At 38.1% G+C, this 25457-nt stretch overlaps 1 protein-coding gene across 19 annotated transcripts in view; it reads right to left on the bottom strand.

Moving 5' to 3' along the window:
- The window catches only part of SCAPER (S-phase cyclin A associated protein in the ER), a 553621-nt gene that overhangs the window by 473903 nt on the left and 54261 nt on the right, over positions 1-25457 (bottom strand). For 16 of the 19 annotated variants that reach the window (XM_017960807.3, XM_021940762.2, XM_017960810.3 and 13 more), the window contains one exon: positions 21206-21403. The exons of 2 other annotated variants lie outside the window; for them this stretch is intronic. In XM_017960807.3, coding sequence (XP_017816296.1) covers positions 21206-21403 — 198 coding nt within the window. Of the gene's footprint in view, positions 1-5910; positions 5950-21205; positions 21404-25457 lie in introns of those variants that run through there. One more of the 19 variants, XM_021940766.2, reaches the window with a different exon arrangement.

Here is a 25457-nt window from a genome sequence, read left to right as displayed (position 1 = left end):
AAGATGTTCTTCAGTACGTGAATGAATAAATAAACTGTGGTACATCCAGAAAATGAAATATTGTTCACGGCTAAAAAGAATGATCTATCAAAGTATTTTAAAACATGGCAGGGGTCAAGTAAGGTGGCTCATGCCTATAATCCCAGCACTTTGGGAGGTGCGGAGAGATCACTTGAGCGCAGGAGTTCGAGACAAGCCTGAGGAACATGGCAAAACTCCATCTCTACAAAAAAATACAGAAAATTAGCCAGGCATAGTGGTGCATGCCTGCAGTCCCAGCTACTAGAGAGGCTGAGGTGGGGGAATCACTTGAGTCTGGGAAGTTGAGGCTGCAGTGAGCTCTGATCAAGCCACTACACTCCAGCCTGGGTGACAGGGCGAGACCTTGTCTCAAAACAAAACAAAACACCACAGTGGGGCCGGGCACAGTGGCTCACACCTGTAATCACAGCACTTTGGGAGGCCAAGGTAGCAGGACTGCTTGAGCCCAGGAGTTGAAGACCAGCCTGGGCAACATAGTGAGACTTCATCCCTACTAAAAATTTTTTAAAAATTAGTCAGGCATGGTGCTACATGACTGTAGTCCCAGCTACTCAGAAGGCTGAGGTGGGAGAATTTCTTGAAACCAGGAATTTGAAGCCAGCTTGGGCAACACAGTAAGCCCTCATCTCTAAAAAAAAGTAAGAAATAAAAATAGAGGTTACATACTATATGATTCCAACTATACAACATTCTGAAAAAAGCAAAACTAGAGAGACTAAAAAGATTAGTGGCTGCTGGTGTTAGGGGTGGGGAACTAAGGAAGAATTAACAGGCAGAGCACAGGGGATTTTTGGGACAGTGAAACTACTCCGTATATTATTATAATAGCAGATACATTTCATCATACATTGTGGTCCAAAATCATAAAATGTATAAGACCAAGAACTAACACAAATGTAAATGATAGACTTAGAAATGATAATGATTTGTCAACATAGGCTCATCAATTTTAACAAATATACTACTCAGGTGTATGATATTGATAATGGAGGAGGCTATGCATGTATGGGGACAGGGGTTATATGAAAAATCTCTACCTTCCTCTTAATTTTGTTGTGAACCTAAACCTGGTCTTAAAAAAATAAAGTCATTAAAAAAGAAAGAGAAAGAAGGAAACATGTTTGAAAAAGTAAATGTTTAAAGTTTTACCAACATTTCTTAAGCAGCTAATACAAAGCTAAATATGTAAAGGCAACTCCGCACAATTTAAAACCAGTGTTCAATCATATGATGGGTTATCTGCCTTCTGTCACCAAATGTAACATTTCCACTGACACTGAACTTCCAAAGATAAATTTTAAATTGTCTGGATCTGACAGAAAATCATATTCAAATCAGTTTAACTAGGACAACAGATCATCTGTGCCTATTGCACCATTCACAATGATTACCAATTCTAATTGTCTCCTTTAAATGACCCCAAATTATATTATTGTGACAATACACTCTACACACTTGGCAAGGATAAATTTTTGGTACTGATCACTGATGCAAATAAATGGAAATTAAAATTTTATGGAAGAAAAGATTGTAAAAGCACAGGCCACTAAAATCTAATCACTCCATTCCTCAGAAGAAGAAATTGATATCAAATGCGACAGTGTATATGTATTGGTACAATAGCTAAAGTCGTCATTTAATTGCATTTTTAACACTTTAAAATGTATTTGCTTTATCAGTCTCATACCATTCTCACTTTGCCATAAAGATATACCAGTCTCACCTTACTATAAAGACAACTTTCCCATACTCTCAGAAAATGACAATCAGAAAATACCAACCAGCTATAAAAATGATCATTTATATTATAAATACATTATTTTTCCAACAGCTTAGTCTGACTTTGTATTACAAAAACCTCAAAAATATTTTTCACTTATAAGTGTTTTTAAACATAGATACACTTTAGGCTGGGCGCGGTGGCTCACTCCTGTATCCAGCACTTTGGGAGGCCAAGGTGGGGGTATCACCTGAGGTCAGGAAATCGAGACCAGCCCGGCCAACATGGTGAAACTCCATCTCTACTAAAAATACAAAAAATCAGCCAAGCATGGTGGCAAGCTCCTATAATCCCAGCTACTCAGGAGGCTGAGGTATGATTATCACATGAACTTGGGAGGCGGAGGTTCCAGTGAGCCCAGATCACTCCAGCCTGGGCAACAAGAGCAAAACTCTATCTCAAAATAAAATACAATAAAATAAATAAATTAAAACAAAATAAATTAAAATACAATAAAATAAATACAAATAAAATAAAATAAACAAACATACATATACTTTGGAAATCAGACCCAAGACTAATAATGAATATATGCCAAATTATTCACAAATGAAATACAGTACCACCCTTACCTTAGTCATAAAAGTTACATTCTACTTTAAAACAACCTTCTGAACAAAGAAGTATTGTTTATTTCCTTTCAAAAGTAATCCTTGGTGCCAAAAAACTGGTAATAAAAGTCTTCTACAATCAGGAAAAGGACAAATTTAAAAATTTAGTTGGCTTCCTTCCCTCAATTCTACTAATATAATTCAAATTCTTTAATCAAATTCATTTGACTTAAATCACCTGCATTAAGGTACAAAAAGACAACTCAGAATAATTTACTTCAGAAGTTTTCTACCGATTTCTTTTTGGAAAAAAAAAAAAAAACACCCTGAAAAACAAGAATATAAGCCGCTATACTTCTGAAACTTGTGGGCAAAGAGAAAGTATATTTGGTGAAATAGGCTTACACAGCCTATTTCAAGGAATGTTTAACTCAATCTTATCAAAAATGATCAGAGTGGTACCACGCAGCTGTAATCCGAGTCATGTTTTATGAACAAGGGAATACAAACAAGACAAGCAGCTGGAGCAACTTCATAGTCACTGATGCACATCTTTCTCCTCAAAGCTATGAAGGCCATTTTGTCAAGCAGGATGAAACAGAACAAAAGTGGCTCTGAAAGTAATGTTATAGGCATTCAGATAACTCCATATAGATGTACAGCTAAAATTACCAATTAGTTTACCAATTGGCTGCAACGGATTCGATTGGTTTGTAATTAATTCTAGTTACTGGCGCACAGAGCAGGAAGGTTGGCGCCACCCCTTTGTCCTCCTGACACACAATACTAGCGCACAGGCCCTAGGGCCCAGGACATCAATACAGCCCTCCAATTCAGCTACAGGAATTAGCACAGTGGAGTACTCCCATAGTGATGAAGGGCTAGAAACATGCACTGCCTGAGAAGTCAGTGACAAAAGGGAACCTTTATGAAAAAAAAAATGAGTTTTACCAAAATGAAAACAAGTTTCTTAAAACATTATTTTTTAAGAACATCTTATCTAGTTTTTTGAATGCTACTACCGGAATAAATAGTTCAACAGGGAAATCATCTAAAAGCAAAACATCAAGTAAACCAGTTGCAAAACTGTCAATATCATTCACAATCTTCTTCAGTTCTCACTCATTCTTTTAAATATCTCTCCTAAATTTTTAATATAATCCATCTGGAAAAAGAATACTTAATATTTTCACCAACCAAAAACTTATAAATTAAAATCTGCTAAAGGAAGTCATTCTCCTTTATAATTTAATCCTTACCTGCATCTTTGTGGGTAAATAAAATTTGTAGTTGCCTGGATAGTGATACAAGTATTTTACTGCAATTCCTAACCAATTTTTATCTCAACTCACTTGCAAGTTGGCTTGACTAGATGCTTCTAATAGTATTTCCCACTAAGAAAAATCAGAGACCTACTGCCACTAAGAATAAACAGACAAAAATGCTAAGTTTTAAGGCTCAAAATCAATACACTCAAATTCAAATCCCTCATAGATGCCTGCACAGTCACCTTCAAACAACTGCTTCAAGATCTTTCTTTTGCCTGGAATATTCTCCACAATACCAACTATATGCTTTTATTCAGCCTCAAGGATCTTCAGCCCTCACCTAGTCCAACCTCTTCATTTATGAACACAAAGGTTGAATACAATTTGGTGATTTTTTTTTTTAAATCACACAACTAGCTTAGAGGACACACCAACACGACTGTTAACCGATGATAGCTCCTATTCTCCCTTTAAGAGCCAGCACCAATACCACATATACAAAATATTCTATGACCCTACAGCCAGAAGTTACCTCTCCTCCTATGGGCCGTATCAAGTATAATAACTAATGTCAATGGATATTCAAGCTCATAAGTGCTATAAAAATGTAAGTCCTTTCTCTTTCAAACCATATGTGTTCATAGTAACACATCTCACTATCTAAGTTATTAGTCAAAAAAATTTTATTCTTAAAATATTTACCTTCACTGAGGCAACATGCATAGAGGAGCAAAAGGTATTCCAAAATCATAAACTGACTATCCTTTCTCCACAGAGATCAAATCTCAAATCACTTCAATAACCCAGAATAACAAAAAACAGAATTATAACCTTTAATACTACACCTAGTGGTCTGGGCACCAAGAAGATCTGTTTTCTTTTTTTCTTTTTTTTTTTTATTTGAGATGGAGTCTCGCTCTGTTGCCCAGGCCGGAGTGCAGTGGGGCGATCTTGGCTCACTGCAACCTCCACCTCCTGGGTTTAAGCGATTCTCTTGACTCAGCCTCCCAAGTAGCTGGGACTATAGACGCACACCACCACGCCCAGCTAATTTTTGTATTTTTTGTAGATATGGGGTTTCACCATATTGGTCAGGCTGGTCTCAAACTCCTGACCTTAGGTGATCCACCCACCTCGGCCTTCCAAAGTGCTGGGATTACAGGCGTGAGCCTCTGTGCCCAGCCACAAAAAGATCTATTTTCTATGTTGCAGTCATTATCTGATAAATTTCTATCATTTCAAAGCCATACTTAAGAAAGAATTTTTAATTAATAAATAGAATTATCTCAATAAAAACTGTAAATAACCCAAGGCGACATCCACAGAAGGAGCAGCATGGATGTTCCCTCCTAAAAGAAAATCTTTAAATAAATTATAAAAGAAAAAAACTGTGGCATCTAAATCAACATGATGTGTTTGATCTAAGGCATTTTTGTTATACTTCACCCAAAACAGCGCATGTTGTAATCTTCATTAAATGTGGTTGAATAAAATGTAAGTCCACTTGTGTTTCCAGTCCTTAGCTCTGAGGCTAACTCATTGGGTAATTTCTGACACATCATTTAGTTTTACAGCTTCCCATCAGTTAGATAAAAAGGCTAGATTATATGATTTTTAAGATTACATTCAGATCTCCTGGCTTATTTATTATTCAGTTTCATATTCTGCAATATTTTGGTTTCTATTACCAATCACATACATGATTTTCATTCCTTTTTTTTCTGACAAAGCTAAGTTGTAATGTGTCTAAATTGTAATGAATTAGACAAAAAACAGTAAGGTGGAACTGGATTTCACCCTCCAGTTACTATTCTTCCACCAAATTGATTTGAACAAATGTCCACTTCCCAACATCCCATTTCTCTTTCTTTCCATTTCCTCTCTTTGTATAAAATCTACAGATGACTGCTACTGAGATTAAGTCCAACAAAATCTCAGGGCTGAGGTTATTTCATCCTGTTGCATTATGCCAGTTCCCAAATGAGAGACACTAATTCATTTTTTAAAAATACGTCTCCACTTCGAATACCAAAGCCTGTGGATTCAGTCCTGAAGACTCAGCTTTCTCAAGCTCTTCTGTAGTGAGTATACAGGCGGCTTATAACGTAACCAAAAAAGTCAACTAAGACCATACAGTAGGAGGTTTTAAAAGCCAAAATGATTAGTCTACTGTGGATTCAGAAGACTATAGAGATAGAATTTTTACAAGTTTTACAGCAGGAAAGTAATATGAAGGACTATAAAAAGAAAAAACTAGAGGAGGACATACCAAAAAGATAACACTTCACCGGAGAGTAATAAGGGTCTTCAAAAAGCAGTATCTTGACACTAGGAAAGAGGGAAGGAGTTTGTGAATGGAAAAAAAAATACAATGCAAAAGATGAATGGATAGGAACTTTGTAGTCAACACAATATAGAACACAGGTGACTAAAAGAATGGTAGTTCCATCAACAAAAATAAATAAATCAGGAAGAAACAGTTGAAAAATGAAAGTATGGTATAAAATGGTATAATATCTATGTCTAGAAACTAGGCTAACATAACTAGGGATTTATCCCAGTGCTATGGTTTGAATATTTGTCTCCTTAAAAACTCATGTTGAAATTTAATCCTCAACTGTGGCAGTATTAAGAGGTGGGGCCCTTAAGAGATAACTGGGCCATGAAGGCTCTGCTCTCACGAATGGTTTGATGGGTTAATGGATTAATGAGTTAGCATGGGAATGAGACTGGTGCACTTATAAGAGGAGGAAGAGAGGCCTGAGCTAGTAGGCTCAGCCCCCTCACCATGTGATGTCATATGTTGTCTTGGGACTCTGCAGAGAGTCCCCACCAGCAAGAAGGCCCAAACAAGATAAAGCCCCTCTATAACCATGAGAAATAAATTTCTCATCCTTATAATTATAAAGATAAGATTTATATATATTTATATAATATATAATTATTTTATAAATAATATTTATAAATATACATTATATTTATAAATTACCCAGGTTCTAGTATTCTGTTATAAGCAATAGAAAACAGACTGAGAAAACCAGACAAGTCAAATTTGACAAATCCAACAGTAGTTATGACATGATAATTACAGTCTCAAGTTATTCCATTATTCAAAATACCCAAAAGGAAAAAAATCAATGCTCTATCATACTGATGATAATGTATATGAAAACTAGATATAAGGAACAAAGATTTGTCAACCCAGAAATTGTCAATAAAGTGTCATGTTAAACAGAATAAAAAATGACAGCTATCTATCTCTACAACTTAAACACTCATAAGACAATGGTTTAGTAAATGTTACATATACAGAAGAAATTAATTATTTAACCAATCAAACAGTAAAATTTTACTGTGAAGACTACAATGCATGAAACACAACAGGGAATATGTGGAATAAGGCTAAGAAGAAAAGATACAGATACAGATGAAGAAAGGATGGCTATTAATGTAAGACAATGGTGAGGTAACAGAAGCCAACTCCCATAAATGCACAAGTGAACTCTTAGCCTTCTATCCTTGTCCTGAATCTCATGTTCTCTGTAACAAATTTCAATTCCTGAGCTAAAGTATAACAGGCAAACCAAAACAAAAAGATTATAACAGTAATATCAGACAAAACAGAATTCACAATGAAAAGCATTTAAGGGCCAGGCTGGATCAAATGATCCAGCAATCCCACTACTGGGTATTTACCCAAAGGAAACAAAGTCCTTATATGAAAAAGACACATGTACACACATGTTTATAGCAGCACAATTCACAATTTCAAAAATATGAAACCAACCTAAATATCCATCAACAAGTGGACAACAAAAAACATGGTATATATATACCACGAAATACTACTCAGCCATAAAACAGAATGAAATAATGACCTTTGCAGCAAAGTGGATGGAGTTGGAGGCCATTATTCTAAATGAAATAACTCAAGAATGGAAAATCAAATATTTTATGTTCTCATTTATAAGTGGAAGCTAAGCTGTGAGGATGTGCAATGGCATAAAGAATGATATAATGGATTTTGGGGCCTTGGGAATGGTGGGAGGAGGCACGATACATACACTATCTGACAGATCAAGGAGATTAAGAAAACTAGTATTTGGAGGATCCAAGTATTAATTTCAAAAATATAAACATAAACCTAACACTTTCTATCTACAGAGAATCCATCTTACTCACTCCTTCATGTTCAAGGAGTATTTGTAAATACTTAGCATCACTATCAGGCTTCTCTTATAATCATTTCTTTCCCCATCAGCTTAGGTTCCATGGCCCATTACTCCAACTACTCTCTTACCCTCTTCAACTCCTTTTACTCTATTGAAATTCCAATGCATCTGCTTGAAGAATACTAGCCCAAGATTAATCCATATACCCACCATCTTTGTACCTTTTTAGCATATGACTGGCTGCTAAGGATCACTGGGGGAATTAAGAATCACATAACTATGAAGACTAACGTCAGTGCAACTGTGTATGTAGTCTCATGGCTTCACACACCCGTTCAACACCTATTTACTGGGCATTTCCTATGATCCAGTGCCAGTACCAAGTACTGAAGATGGAGGGGTAAACAATACAGTGTTGTTTCTATCCTGATGGAGCTCAGTATCTAGAAAGGGAGACAGATATTAAACAACTAAATATATAATTATTTCATTTCAACTGTGATATTTCCAAAGAGAAGCATATACACTATAAGAGCATATCATAGTCTGAAACATAAGTTAGGCTCCCCTGGGAAAGTGACACTTAGGATGAAACGTAAATTATGAATAAGAGTTAAGTAAAAGAAATGAGGGAGATAAGAAGATGTTGGGCAAGAAGAAGGAGGAAAGAGTGTTCTGGGCAGAAAAATTAGAACATGGAAAGGCCAGGAAACATGCAAGGACATGATATGGTTACGGAACCAAAGGAAGTCTAATTTACATGAGGCAGAAGGGAGGGGACAAAAGTGGTGTGAAATGAAGAATTTATGGATCAAGTCACTCAAGATCCTTAATATCACCATGTTAAGGATTTTGATGTTCAGAGTAAAGAAAAACCTTCGAACAACTTCAAAATAATGAGAGAGACATATTTGGGTTTTTTGTTTGTTTTTTTTGTTTTTTTTTTTTTTTGAGATGGAGTCTCGCTCTGTCGCCCAGACTGGAGTGCAGTGGTGCGATCTCAGCTCACTGACAGCTCCACCTCTCGGGTTCATGCCATTCTCCTGCCTCAGCCTCCCGAGTAGCTGGGACTACAGGCGCCTGCCACCATGCCCGGCTAATTTTTTGTATTTTTAGTAGAGACGGGGTTTCACCACCAGGAGTGTCTCGATCTCCTGACCTCATGATCCGCCTGCCTCAGCCTCCCAAAGATATTTGTCATTTTTAAAGTAGCAATCTGCCTGCAGTGTGGAGAATCTATTAGAAGGACGCAGGGAGTCCTGTTAGAAGGCTTCACTTGTAATCTAAGGATTTTATGACAGCTTGGACTAGGATGGTAGCAGTAGAGTGAGAGACATGAATGGACTGGAAAGATTTAGGAGGTAATTCTGAAAGGAATTAATCCATTGGATAGTGAGTGGTTTTGTGAGGTGAGGAGAGGAACCAAGGATGTCTCCCAGGTCTCAAGCACAAACACCTGGAGGTAGAAGTAGTATGTGCCATTCAAGGAAGAGAAACACATCAGGTTTGAGGTGGGATGGAGAGATCATGAACTTAGTTTTACCAGTTTAAAATGTTGTGAGAGAGGAGAAGAGTCAAAATGACCAACTAGATGTAGCCAGGAAGAAGAGCTTCACCCACCAAGAAAGATCAAAACATCAATTAGACTGGCACATTCCAAGCAGATCTTTGTAAAGAAGGCGTTGAGAGTGGACAGAGGGAGAACACAGACTCTGGGGCTGAAGGGGAAGGAAGCTGGGAACCCTGAACAGGGTTGCCAAGCACCATGACCCGTTCCTGGCCCAAAGTGGCTCCTAAAGAAGGGGTGAGTAAAACAGGCATGGAGTGGTCCACCCTCACCACAGACCTGCAGGAGCCCCTCATGACCTCCACAGGCATTTGAGATGGCAGGGAGAACTGCCCGGGGAGTTGGCAGAGAAAGAACTGCAAACTGCATGGAGCCCAGAGGGTTAGGCATGGGGACAGCTACTATGGAGCGTGGTCATGGGCTCCCATTCCCCAAGACTTGCCATACTCCTATAGAAAGGGCTTTGGCCTTTCTTAGCTGCCAGACCAGGAGAGAGCAGGGCTGTCTTGCCTGCAGTACAGGGCCAGTATGATCTAAATGCTCGCATTTGGTGGCCTCTTCCAGGGTCCCTCCCTGACCACACGCACTCGCAACACAGCCACAGTGGCCCCACTGAAATGCTTCTCAGTGGCCACTACCATAACTCTTTCCCAGCCCCCACCCTCCCATAGGAGTGCTTTTGTAGACAGGACCCTGCCGGCACACACACACCCACAACATCCCCTTGTCAGGCTGCACGTGCATGAGGACCCACCACCACTATGCACACCCATAGGGCCCCCATTGTCCTGTTGGTGTACACCAACCCCTCCCCCTCAATCACCCCATTGGTGAGGACTCACCTATGGCACCCCCTACCACCCTACTGGTGCGCAATCACCTGTGGTTGCCCCACCACCACACTGGTACACACTCACCCACGATGCCCCCGCACCACACCACAGCATACTCTCTCACAACCCCTTCCATCACCCCACCAGAGCATATTTGCTAGCAGCCCATCAGAACGTGGTTGTCAGCTGACTGGGATTACCTCAATCCCTCCAGTGCAGTAGGTGCTTGAACTCTAGGGGACAGAGAACAAAGCTGCAGGCCTAGTTCCAGCCCCCCAGGGTTAGAGTCCACAGCACAGGAGTGCTGTGCTGAGGCTTGGTGGCCTGAAAGCATTCAGAAATGAAGCCAACTGAATAAACCAAATTATATCACAGTCAAACCCTCAAAGGCATCAAAGAATATAAAAGCAAAAAGCTCTATCCAAAGAACAGCAACTTCACAAATTAAAGAACATCAGCACACACAGATGAGAAACAGCCAGCATAAAAATTCTGGCAATTCTAAAACCAGAGTATCTTCTTATCTCCAAATAACTGCATTAGCTCCTCAGCAATGGTTCTTAACCAGACTGAGATGGCTGAAATGAAAGACCTACAATTCAGAATTTGGATGGGAAGGAAACTCCACAAGATACAGGAGAAGGCTGAAAACCAATGCAAGGTAAACAGTGAATCTACGAGTTGAAAGACAATATCACCATTTTAAGGAAGAACCAGACTGAACTTCTGGAAATGAAAAAGTCACTACAGGAATTTCACAATACAATTGGAAACATTAATAAGAGAATACATGAAGCTGAGGAGAGAATCTTAGAGCTCAAAGACTGCTCTTTCAAATCAATGCAGGCATATAAAGAAAAAGGAATTTTAAAAAATGAACAAAACCTCTGAGAAATATGTGATTATGTAAAGAGACCAAACTTCTAACACACTGGCATTCCTGAATGAGTTGGAGATATAGCAAGCAATTTGGAAAACATATTTGAGGAATTATACGGTTGGATTGGTGTCTCCTCCCAAATCTCAAATTCAATTGTAATCCCCAGTGCTGGAGGGCCTAGTGGGAGATGACTGAATCATGGGGGTGAATCCTTTATGAACGGCTTAGCACCATCCCTTTGGTGCTGTCCTCATGATAAGAGTTTTCATGAGATCTGGTTGTTTAAAGTGTGTGGCACCTCCCCCTCGCTCTTGGTCCTGCTCCTGCCATGTAAGACGCCTGCTGTTCCTGTTTTGCCTTCTGCCATGAGTAAAAGCTCCCTGAGGCCTCCCCAGAAGCAGATGCTACATGCTTCCTGTATGGCCTGTGGAACCATTTGCCAATTAAATCTCTTTTCTTTATAAATTACCTGGTCTCAGGTATTTCTTCATAGCAGTGTAAGAATGAACAAGCAGAAATTGTCCATTAAAATTTCCCCAACCTCACTAGACACATGAACATGCAAATTTAGGGAACAACTGCAAGATACTATATGACAAGCATCCCCCAGACACATAATTATCAGATTCTCCAAGGTCAATGCAAAAGAAAAAACCTTAAAGGCAGCTAGAGAGAAAGGGCAGGTCACCTACAAAGGAAAACTCATCAGGCTTACAGCAGACCTTTCAGCAGAAACCCTACAAGCCAGAAGAGATTGGGAGCTTATATTCAGTATCCTTAAATAAAATAAATTCCAACCAAGAATTTCATATCCAACCAAACTAAGCTTCATAAGCAAAGGAGAAAAAAAATCCTTTTGACACAAGCAAATGCTAAGGGAATTCATTACCATCAGACTTGCCTTAAAAGAGGTCCCTAAGAGAGTGCTAAACATGAAAATGAAAAAACAACACCAGCCACCATAAGGGCCCACTGACACAACAAAACAATTATATAATCAAGTCGACATAAGAATCAACCAGCTAATAACATGATGATAGGATTAATGCATCACATATCAATATTGACCTTGAATATAATATAAACATTTCACTTAAAAGGCACAGAGTGGTGAGCTGGATAAAGAAGCAAGACCCAACTGTAGACTGCCTTCAAAAGACGCATCTCACATGCAACAACCACCACAGACTCAAAGTAAAGGGATGCAGAAAGATTTATTAAGCAAACAGAAAACAAAAAAAGCAGGGGTTGCCATTATTTCAAACAGATTTTCAACCAAAAATAATCAAAAAGAACAAAGAAGAGTATTACATATTAATAAAGGGTTCAATTAAACAAGAAGATTTAACCATCTTAAACATATATGTACCCAACATTAGAGCACCTAGATTCATGACATAAGTTCTCAGAGACCTATGAAGAGACTTAGACAACCACACATAATAACAGGAGATTTCAACACCCTACTGACAGTGTTAGACAGATCAAGGTAGAAAATTAACAAAGATATTAAGGACCTAAATTGACACTTGACCAAATGGACTTAACAGCTATCTACAGAATACTTCACCCAATGACAAATGAATATAAATTCTTCTCATCTGCGCATAGCACATACTCTAAGATGAACCACACACTCAGCCATAAAGCAATTCTCAAGAAATTCAAAGGGAAATCATACCAACTACACCCTCAGACCACAGTGCAATAAAAATAGAAATCTATAATAAGATCTCTCAAAAACATACAATTACATGGAAACTAAGCAAACTGCTCATGAATCACTTTTGGATAAGCAATGAAACTAAGATACAAATCAAAAAACTCTTTGAAACTAATAAAAACAAAGAAACAACATAAGAGAATCTCTTGGACACAGCTACAGCAGTGTTAAGAGGAAAGTTTATAGCACTAAATGCATACACCAATAAGTTAGAAAGATCTCAAATTAACAACATCATACCTAGAGGAAGTCAAAAAAAAAAAAAAAAAAAACAGGGGCGGTGGCTCACGCCTGTAATCCCAGCACTTTGGGAGGCCAAGGCGAGCGGATCACAAGGTCAGGAGATCAAGACCACGGTGAAACCCCGTCTCTACTAAAACTACAAAAAAATTAGCCAGGTGTGGTGGCAGGCACCTGTAGTCCCAGCTACTCAGGAGACTGAGGCAGGAGAACGGCGTGAACCCAGGAGGCGGAGCTTGCAGTGAGCCGAAATCGCACCACTGCACTTCAGCCTGGGGGACAGAGCAAGACTCCGTCTCAAAAAAAAAAAAAAAAAAAAAAAAAAAAACAAGGGCAAACCAACCCCAAAGCTAGCAAAAGAAAAGAAATAACCAAACTCAGAGCTGAACTCAACAACACTGATGGGCAAGGATACTTACCACCATACTAATAAGGAAGAGCTGAACTGAACAACGTTGAGACATGAAAATCCATACAAAAGATCAATGAAGAAAAGTTGGTTCTTAGAAAAAAATAAACAAAGTTGATAGACAGCTAGCTAGATTAATAAAGAAAAAAAAGATCCAAATAAACACAATTGGCAATGACAAAGTTCACATTACCGCCAACCCCACAGAAATACAAGAAGTCCTCAGAGACTATTACGGACACCTCTGTGCATACCAACTGGAAAACCTAAAAGAAATGGATAAATTTTCGGAAACATACAACCTCCCAAGACTGAACCCAGAAGAAACTGAAATCCTGAACAAACCAATAATGAGTTCTGAAATGGAATCATTAAGAAAAAACCTAAAACCCAAAAAAATCCCTGAACCAAACAGATTCACAGCTGAATTCTATCAGATATACAAAGAAGAGCTAATAAAAATTCTACCAAAATTGCTCCCAAAAATTGAGAAAGAACTCCTCCCTAACTCATTCTATGAGGCCAGCATCATTCTAATACCAAAACCGGGAGGAGACGCAACATCCAAAGACTCCAAGAACTGATAAACAACTTCAGTAAAGTTTCAGGATACAAAATCAGTATACAAAAATCAGTAGCACTTCTATACACCAATAACGTCCAACCTGAGAACCAAATCAAGAACACAATCCCATTCACAATAGCCACACACACACACACACAATAATGTCTAGGAATAAATTAAACCAGAAAAGCTCAGGCCAATGTCCCTGATGAACACAGATTTAAAAAAAAAAAAAAAAACACACACACACACACTCAACAATATACTAGCAAACAGAATCAAGCAGCACATCAAAAAGTTAATTCACTATGATGAAGTAGGCTTTATTCCTGAGATGTAAGGTTGGTTCACACATGCAAGTCAATAAATGTGATCCACCACATAAATAGAACTAAAAACAAAAACCACATAAGCATCTCAACAGACCCAGAAAAGGCTTTCAATAAAATTCAACACCACTCCATGTTAAAAACCTTCAATAAACTAGGTATCAAGATAACATAACTGAAAATAATAAGAGGCTCCATGACACCATCACAGCTAAAATAATACTGAATGGGCAAATGCTGAAACTATTCCCCTTGAAAACCAGAACAAAACAAGGATTCCCACCTCACCACTCCTATTCAATGCAGTAGTGGAAATCCTAGCCAGAGCAATCAGCTGAGAGAATAAAATAAAAGGCATCCAAATAGGAAGAGAGGAAGTCAAGCTGTCTCTGCAGACAATATGATTCTATACCTAGAAAACCTTATAGTCTCTGTCCAAAGGCTCTTAGAACTGATAACTTAAGTTTCAGGATACAAAATCAATGTACAAAAATCAGTAGCATTTCTATACACCAATAACATTCAACCTGAGAACCAAATCAAGAACACAATCCCATTCACATTAGGCACAAGAAAATAAATAAATAAATAAATCTAGAAATAAATTTCACCAGGGAAGTGAAAGACCTCTAAGAGAATTATAAAACAATGCTGAAAGAAATCAGAGATGACACAAACAAATGGAAACATATTCCATGCTCATGGATAGGAAGAATCAATACTGTTAAAATTGCTATACTGACCAAAGCAATTTACAGATTCAATGCCAAACTACCAACTACCAATTCCAAACTACCAACTACCAATGCCAATTCCTAACTACCAATGTCATTTTTCACAGAATTCAAAAAAAACTATTCTAAAATTCACAACCAAAAAAGAGCCCCAATAGCCAAAGCAATCCTAAGCAAAAAGAACAAAGCTGGAGGCAGAACACTACTTCACTTCAAACCATACTACAAGGTTATAGTAACAAAAATAGCATGGTACGAAAATCAGATACATAGAACAATGAAACTAGTTAGGGAACCCAGAAATAAAGCCACACACCTACAATCATCATGTCTTCAAAAAGTCAACAATAACAAGCAATGAATAAAGGATTCCTTATTCAATAAATGGTACTGGTATAACTAGCTAGCCATACGCAGAAGACTGAAACTGGACCACTTCCTTTCACCATACATAAAAATCAACTGAAAATGGATTTAAAAAGTAATTGTAGGCTGGGCACGGTGGCTCACGCCTGTAATCCCTGCACTTTGGGAGGCCGAGGCGGGCAGATCATGAGGTCAGGAGATTGAGACCATCCTGGCTAACACGGTGAAACCCTGTCTCTGCTAAAAAATACAAAACATTAGCCAGGCGTGGTGGCAGGCACCTGTAGTCCCAGCTACTCAGGAGGCTGAGGCAGGAGAATGGCATGAACCTGGGAGGCAGAGCTTGCAATGAGCCGAGACCATGCCACTGCACTCCAGCCTGGACGACAGAGCGAGACACTGTCTCAAAAAAAAAAAAAAAAAGTAATTGTAAACCCTCAAATTATAAAAACCATAGAAGAAAACCTAGACGATATCATTCTGGATGTATGTCTTGGCAACAATTTCATAACAAAATCCCCAAAGGCAATTGCAACAAAAACAAAAATAGACAAGTGGGACATAATTAAACATCTTCTGTACAGCAAAAGAAACAATTAACAAAGTAAACAGACAAGTACCAAATGGAAGAAAATATTCACAAACTATGCATCTGACAAAGATCCAATATCTAGAATCTATAAGGAATTTAAATCAACAAGCAAAACACAAACAGCCCCAATTAAAAAATGGGCAAAGGACATGAACAGACACTTCTCAAAGACATAACACAGTCAACAAGCATATAAAAAATGCTGTATCAGTCTGCTCTCACACTGCTAATAAAGACATACTTGAGACTGGGTAATTTATAAAGGAAAGAGGTTTAACTGACTCAGTTCGGCATAACTGGGGAGGCCTCAGGAAACTTATGATCATGGTGGAAGGGGAAGTAAACACGTCCTTCTTCCATGTGGCAGCAGCAGGGAGAAGTGCCAAGCAAAAGGGGGGAAGCCCCTTATAAAACCATCAGATCTCATGATAACTCACTCACTATCACGAGAACAGAATGAGGGTAACAACCTCCATGATTAAATTACCTCCCACGACATGTGGGGATTATGGGAACTACAATTCAAGGTAAGATTTGGGTGGGGACAGAGCCAAACCATATCAAATGCTCAACATCACTATTCGTCAGACAAATACAAATCAAAACCACAATGAGACACTATCTCACATCAGTCAGAAAAATTATACAACCCCATTTAAAACTGGGCAAAGTACACGAACAGACATTTGTCAAAAGAATACATACATGGCCGGGCGCAGTGGCTCATGCCTGTAATCCCAGCACTTTGGGAGGCCAACGCGGGCGGATCACGAGGTCAGGAGATCAAGACCACGGTAAAACTCCGTCTCTACTAAAAATACAAAAAATTAGCCGGGCGTGGTGGCGGGTGCCTGTAGTGCCAGCTACTCGGGAGGCTGAGGCAGGAGAATGGCGTGAACCTGGGAGGCAGATCTTGCAGTGAGCTGAGATTGTGCCACTGCACTACAGCGTGGGTGACAGAGCAAGACTCCGTCTCAAAAAAAAAAAAAAATACATACACAAGCATATGGAAAAATGTTCAACATCACTAATCATTAGAGAAATGCAAATCAAAACCACACTGAGATCCCACATCATACCAGACAGAATGGCTATTGTTTAAGTCAAAAACAGATGCTGACAAGGTTGTGGAGAAAAGGGAATGCTTATACACTACTGTGGGAATGTAAATTTGTTCAGTCACCATGGAAAGCAGTTTGGAGATTTCTCAAAGAACTGAAAACAGAAATAATATTTGACCCAGCAATCCCATAATTGAGTATATACCCAAAGGAATATAAACTGCTCTACCAAAAAGATATATGCACACATACGTTCACTGCAGCACTATCCACAATAGCAAAGACATGGAATCAACCTAGATGCCCATCAATGGTAGACTGGATAAACAAAATGTGGTACATATACACCATGGAATACTATGCAGACACAGGAAAAAACAAGATCATGTGCTTTGCAGGAACATGGATGCAGCAGGAGGCCATTATCCTAAGCAAACTAATGCAGTAATAGAAAACCAAGTACCAAGTTCTCTCTTATAAGTGGGAGCTAAAGATTGAGTACACATGGAAACAAATATGAGAATAAGAGACACTGGGGCCCAACTCCATCAGAGTTTTACATATACTCACCTAGCCAAGTGTCCCCAGAGGAAGCTCCTATGACTCTAACACCTTCATCTATGCCTATGCTCCTTCCCTCAAATAGATCATTAGATACACTCAGGTCTTCTTTACTTGATCACTGAGAACTATCCTAGAGTCTTCAAGCCCAGCTGGCACAGGTTACTCCAGCAAGTCTACTGTGCTATGAAATCTCTAAGCCAGATGCAGGTGCCAGTCTCTTTATCCAAAGGAGCCCCCAAGCCTCCAGAGATACACATCTAGTTCCCTCCAGATTGAAATGGGAAACAAGGAAAGGAAAATAAAATGTATTCCCAGCATGTTTTCTCCAAACTCTCTCAATACATTCCAGAGACACCAAAATCAGTCCACACAACAAACATTCAACCAGAGAAGAAGATGCCAATCTCCCCTTCCAGCAGCCACACCCACAAATTTCACAACCAACTCTTTCAACCCTTACCTCAAAATTTTGTGAGAACAAATGAGGGAATGGCCACCACTTCATTAACTAAGCACACTCCAAAAAGCAATTCCCCTAACCCACTCTAGCCTACCTTGCAACAGAGCAAGGGAAATGTAGGGGTAATGCTTAGAGTAGAGTTTTGCTGCAATGTCAGTTCTTAGCAATTTATGTAGTAAAGTAGCCGATGTCATAAACAGGCACAACCTTCAAACTCAAAAAATCAGGAACGTAGCTTCTTTTGATTACAAAGTTAGCATGTACTCAGAAATCCCTGGCAAACAGGAAAGATACTTTTCACATCACGCTATACTTATGTGAATTACATAATGTGTTTTTTTTGTTTGTTTGTTTGTTTTTTGAGACGGAGTCTCGCTTTGTTGCCCAGGCTGGAGTGCGATGGCGCCATCTCGGCTCACTGCAAGCTCCGCCTCCCGGGTTCACGCCATTCTCCTGCCTCAGCCTCCGAGTAGCTGGGACTACAGGCGTCCGCCACCACGCCCGGCTAATTTTTTGTATTTTTTAGTAGAGATGGGGTTTCACCGTGTTAGCCAGGATGGTCTCGATCTCCTGACCTCGTGATCCGCCTGCCTAATGTGTTATTAACTGCATTTTACGTATGAGACACAGAACTGAACTGTGATTATTTTAACTAAGGTTAAAACATAAAAATCACAAATAGGAATAAATCTTTCAATGCATTAACAAAACAATGGCTGAATCCACTTACAAAATGAGGAAAAATTATTGAGTCATGTATCTCATAAAGATACTAACCAAATGAGATCATGGATGGCAGTGCCTTAATAATGAGAATAAAGCAAAACAAAACAAGAAAACTAGTTAGTATATACCCAGCATGTGCTTAGACCAAACGTTAAATTGTATCTTTTATACATCACTATCTGTAAGTCTTGGATAAGGAGAAGAGTTGAATATAAAAATACCTTTTAAACTCCTAGATTTCTCAGCATAAGCCTTTGAGCATCTTGGCACAGTACAAAGAATGGAAAACACATCTCTATTCCTCTCACTTTGTCAAAACTTTCTCCATTCTTTTAATCTACAACTTACACAAAAAATTTCTATTGCTATTAAGCTTTTATAAAGCTTGGAATAAGTGACAGAACCAGAAATAAAATCCACACTTTCTTGTGGCCAATTCTAGCTTCCTAAAACACAGTCGTGTCAGAGAAAGGTGCAAGAGTTTCTGCTTATCACAAAAAGACGTAATTGCAATTGGTCAATCTCACTTTACTCTAAAGAAGTATATATATTTTCAAGCAAATTTGATTTCAATCAGTCATTTGTTATTTTTAATAAAAAAAAAAAAAGAAACTGCTGCTTTGATTAATCTCTAGGGGTAATCTAGAGCTATTCTAAGCCCAAATGCTCAGTTTACAAAGCATAACAGAAAACTAAGTCCAGTAGTGTCTTCTACTACAACATGCTGACTCATTATACTCCAAGAATATGATTTTTAAACTTAAAAATATTTTTCTTTAAACATAAAAAGTGGCTGGGCATGGTGGCTCATGCCTATAATCCCACAGCTTTGGAATGCTGAGGTAGGAGGATTGCTTAAGCCCAGGAGTTCAAGACTAACCTGGGTAACATAGTGCGGCCTCATCGCTATAAAAATTTTTTAAAAATTAGCCAGGCATGGTGGCGTATGTCTGTGGTCCCAGCTACTCAGGAGGCTGAGGGAGGAAGATTGCTTGAGCCCAGAAGGTCAAGGCTTCAGTGAGCCATGTTTGTACCCCCACACTCTAGCCTGGGTAACAGAAAAAGACCTGCCTCAAAAAAAAAAAAAAAGTTTTTACATGCTGATAGTAACAATATTTAAGTATAACAACCACACAACATATATTTAGATGGTTTCAACTAATGTTCATTTTGAAACCTGCTTTTGATAACCAATATTTTTAGCTAGTATAAAACATATTTTGACTGTTTCCAATTTAAGAGAAAACATAGCTGCTGTCTCAATACGTAACTCTTCTTTAACCCCTCATATATTTCAGGGTTTTCAACCATATTCACCATAAAAACAGAAGTTATCTCTTTAATATTTCTATAAACATGTATCCCTCTGGTTTTCCTCAAAATAGGTTTATTCAGTAAAAAGTAATATGGTATACAGTCTCTACTTACTAAAAGGCCAGGCTTTTTAGATAGAGACACTCTACACCATGTGTCTGTTTAATATCCTATTACGAACACAAGATTATTTAAAATTAGAAAACACACCTTACAATGACATCCCAATCCCACCCAGGATTGTTTATGGTTAGCCATCAATCTCACTTTTCCCTAACCAAAGTGAATTAGGAGAGTGATAAGTATCTCAATGGAAAGGGAGTAATGTCCAATTAGACATTAAACATGAAACCAAAGAATGTGAAATCTCACTAGTGCCATCTACAGCAACATTGGAGAATACAGATAAGAATTTTTAAAATAATACTGGATGTGTATCCAACCTTTTGATTCCCTGCCCAGAAGTATGCATCAAGACAGCTGTCTACCAAATCCTTCACAGAATATAAAATATATAACTAGGTGATGCCAAAATAAAATCTTCAAAATCAAGAAAACCTGAAGCATAATGCTGATGTTAGTGTATGGATCAAAAGAACAACTTTTCATAAGAGGTAATTAAATAAAAAGCATACAGAATTTATTAAAACTAGAAAAAGTGAGATAAATGATCCAGTCAGGGCCAGGCACGGTGGCTCACGCCTATAATCCCAGCACTTTGGGAGGCCGAGGTGGGTGGATCACTTAAGGTCAGGAGTTCGAGACCAGCTTGACAAACACAGTGAAACCCCGTCTCTACTAAAAATACAAAAATAAGCCAGGTGTGGTGGCATGTGCCTGTAATCCCAGCTACTCAGGAGGCTAAGGCAAGAGAATCACTTGAACCTGGGAGGCAGAGGTTGTAGTGAGCCAAGATCATGCCACTACACTCCAGCCTGGGCAACAGAGCAAAAAAAGATCAAGTCAGATGTAGCAAAAATTCCAGAATCTGAATTCAAATGGATTACAAGGCCTCAAAGCAAACCTTACCTTACATTCGACCACACTCTGATCTGATTCGCAAGTTACATAGATTTCATCTACTGCTCGGCGAAGATTGTCAAAAAGAAATGCCCAGTATCGAGCTCTCAGATCAATCTTCCGAGGATGCCTTGTTTTAGTGGGACTTTTATCAAAGTGTTTATCTCCAGTCGTAGATGATGTTATTTTACAGTCCACTGCAGTACTCTGGTGAAGTAAAATAAAACACGAAAATAAATAAATAAAAGGGCTTCCAGGGATTGGATTTTTGTATAAAGATTCAATCAACTACAAACCAAAACTACTCCAGAAATAAAAAGCATCTGTACTGAACATGTATGGACTTTTTTCCTATCATTATTCTCTAAACAATACAGTATAACAACTACTTACACATAACATTTACATTGCATTAGGTATTATAAGCAATCTAAAGATTGTTTAAAGTCTATGGGAGGATATGCATAGGTTATATGCAAATACTACACCATTTTATATAAGGGACTTGAACATCCAAAGATTTTTATATCCATGGGAGATTGATATGGTTAGGCTTTCTGTCCCCACCCAAATCTCATCTTGAATTATATCTCCATAATCCCCACATGTAAAGGGAGAGACCAGGTGGAGGTAACTGAATCATGGGGGCGGTTTCCCCCATACTGTTCTCATGATAGTGAGTTCTCACAAGATCTGATGGTTTCATAAGGTGATCTTCCTCGCTTCGCTGGGCAGTTCTTCCCGCCACCTTGTGAAGAAGGTGCCTTGGTTCCTCTTTGCCTTCTGCCATGATTGTATGAGTTTCCTGAGGCCTCCACAACCATGCTGAACTGTGAGTCAATTAAACCTCTTTGCTTTATAAATTACCCAGTCTCAGGCAGTTCTTTACAGCAGTATAAAAATGGACTAATATAGAGATCATGAAACCAATCCCCCGTGGATACTGAGGAATAACTGTATATTATAAATCAACTTAACATATCTTTTGACCTGCTTCATACACTTCTTAAAGTATGTATTATTACCTCCACTTTACAGAATAATAAATTGAGGTTCAGAGGCTGAGTTGTTCAAGGTTACATTGCCACAGGAGACCATCATCTAGTTACAGCTCTACAATTACACTGCTGGTTTACCATTAGACTGTTGGCCGAGGCTCAGTGCTCACAGCTCTTTACCAGATATTCCAGACCACCTCATTTCTTTCTATATACCATTCAAAATTAAAATTAACTTAGGAAGTTTCCTAAATTATACTTCCTTCCCAAAGGTTTTTTCTACATTGATCAGCAAAGGACTAGCAGCTTCCTGTGAATCCAGACTCTAATCTTATGAAATTATCAAAACTATTGCCACTCATCCCCAGCTGTTTATGAATTTATCACACATCCATAAAATGTGGTATATATGTATAGCATTCATAATCATAAGTAATTAAAATCATAAAGTAACATTTTACCATCCTTGCTTATAACGTACAATGGGCAATAATGCTTTGGGGTTAAACTGTTTCTATCATTACGTGTGACTGCTCTATCCAAGGCTTTTATTTACAAAGATTCCAGAAGGGCAGAAAATATATTTTATAAAGGATTTTTGAAAACATAGTTATCATTTAATCATCACAACAACCTGTAAAGACAGGACAAATATTATTATTCCTATTTTGTAGATGACAAAACTGAGGCTCAGACTGAATTTCTTGACAAAAGTCAAAAGAATGACAAAACTGAAACTAGAACTCAATCTTTCAATTTCTCCTCCAACGTTCACAGTGTTTGACATGCAGCTAGCAAATAGTAAGTGCCCAAATAATGTAAGATATGATTATCATAAGAAAGACAAAAAGGAGAAAAAATATGCCTGTAGAAAAAATGTGCATAAACTAATGGCAATAATTGCCAACTTTGTGAAGAAAGGTAGATAAGACACATCAAATAACAGAGGCTACCCAGGCACAGTATTATACACATGTAGTCCTAACCACTCAGGAGGCTGAGGCAGGAGTATCACTTGAGCCCAGGAGTTTGAGAACAGACCAGGCAACACAGTGAGACCTTAAATCTCTCTTTAAAAAAAAAAAAAAAAAATTCATACAGGCTGGTTAACTAGTAGAGAGTTTTAAAATATAGGGCTCTACTTACTACTGACAAAAATAACACCAGTGATAATAACAATTGCGCCAGCATCTAACATTCATGATATACTATGTGCCAAGCATTGCACCAAGTGATTTACATATACTTAATTTAATCACTGAAGCAATTTTATATTACAAGTACTAATATTATCTTCATTTTACCGAGGAGGAAACAGGTTTAGCTAAATTAAATTATACCCCAAAGCCTCACATTAATTTAAGTGACGAAGCCAGAATTCTTAATCAGGTAACTATACTACTACTATGGCTTACTATGTCTAACTGCTTCCCAAGACACTCAATAGATGACAAAACAATCCAAACTTGCAGGAGAAATTACACACAATTGGATTCCATGAGGTAACAGTGTTTTAATCAAGGATTTTTGAGAGAAAAAGACAGAAAGAGGGGGAAAAAAAAGGGCAGGCCAGGGAAAGAAGAAGGAAGAAATTGAGACTTCTGACTCATCCCTTTCTGAGAGACTCATCGGCTCCCCTAAGAATCTGAGAAAACCTATGGACCTATCCCCCAAAAAATGCACGTGTATGACATTCAACATATATTTTCTTCATGTTCACAGACTCCATCTTCAACCTCAGATTAAGAAGCTCTCCAAGAAAAGAGAGAAGACCCAAATAAATAAAATTAGAGATGAAAAAGGAGACACTACAACTGATACCATAGAAATTCAAAGGATCGCTGGTGGCTACTATGAGAAACTATATGCCAATAAATTGGAAAATCTAGAGAGAATGGATAAATTTCAAGACACATACAACCTATCAAAATTGAACCACAAAGAAATCCAAACCCTGCACACACCAATAACAAGTAACAAGATCAAAGCCATAATAAAAAGTCTTCCAGTAAAGAAAAGCTCAGGTCCTGAAGGCTTCGCTGCTAAATTTAACAAACGTTTAAAAAAGAACTAGTACCAATCCTACTCAAACTATTCCAAAAACAGAGGAGGGGGGAATACTTCCAAAATCATTCTATGAGGCCAGTATTATCCTGATAACAAAATCAGACAAAGACACATCATAAAAACAAAAATACAAGCCATTATCTTTGATGAACATTGATGCAAAAATCTTCAGCAAAATACTAGCAAACTGAACATGTTCAACACTTTCAACATTACATTAAAAAGATCATTCATCATGACCAAGTGTGACTTACCCCAGGGATGCATGGATGGTTTAACAATATGCAAATCAATCAATGTGATATTATATAACAAAACGAATAAAAATCACGCAATCATTCCAATGCATGCTGAAAAAGCATTTAACAAAATTCAACATCCCTTCATGATAAAAACCCTCAACTATTGGGCATAGAAGGAACATACCTCAACATAATAAAAGCCACATACAACAGACAAACAGCTAGTATCATACTGAATGTGGAAAAACTGAAAGCCTTTCCTTTAAGATCTGGAACATGAAATGGATACCTGCTTTCACCACTGTTATTCAAAAGAGTACGTACTGGAAGTCCTACTTACGGCAGTCAGACATGAGAAAGAAATAACTGGAGAGGAAGAAGTCAAATTATCCTTGTTTGCAGATAATATGATCTTATATTTAGAAAAACCTAAAGACTCCACCAAAAACTATTAGAACTGATAAACAAATTCAGTAAAGTTGCAGGATACAAAATCAACACACAAAAACCAGTTGCATTTCTATATGCTAACAGTGAACAATCTGGGAAAAAAAAAAAAAGGTAATTCCATTTACAGTAGACAGAAGTAAAATTAAATACCTAGGAATTAACCAAAGAAGTGAAAGATCTCTACAATGAAAACACTGATGAAAGAAATTGAAGAAGACACCAAAAAACAGAAAGATACTCCATGTTCATGAATTGGAAGACTCAATGTTATTAAAATGTACATACTATCCAAAGCAATCTATAGATTCAATACAATCCCTATCAAAATACCAATGACATTCTTCACAGAAATAGGGAAAAAAAAAATCCTAAAATATATACGGAACCACAAAAAAACCTAGAATACCCAAGGTTATCCTGAGCGAAAAGAACACAACTGTAGGAATCACATTACCTGACTTAAAGTTATACTATAGAACTATAGTAACTCAAACAGCATGATAC

The sequence above is a fragment of the Papio anubis genome, chromosome 7 (assembly GCF_008728515.1).
Source record: "Papio anubis isolate 15944 chromosome 7, Panubis1.0, whole genome shotgun sequence".
In the NCBI taxonomy this organism is placed as follows: domain Eukaryota; kingdom Metazoa; phylum Chordata; class Mammalia; order Primates; family Cercopithecidae; genus Papio; species Papio anubis.
Note: the sequence above shows the minus strand (reverse complement) of the source record. Positions and strands in the feature narration are given on the sequence as shown.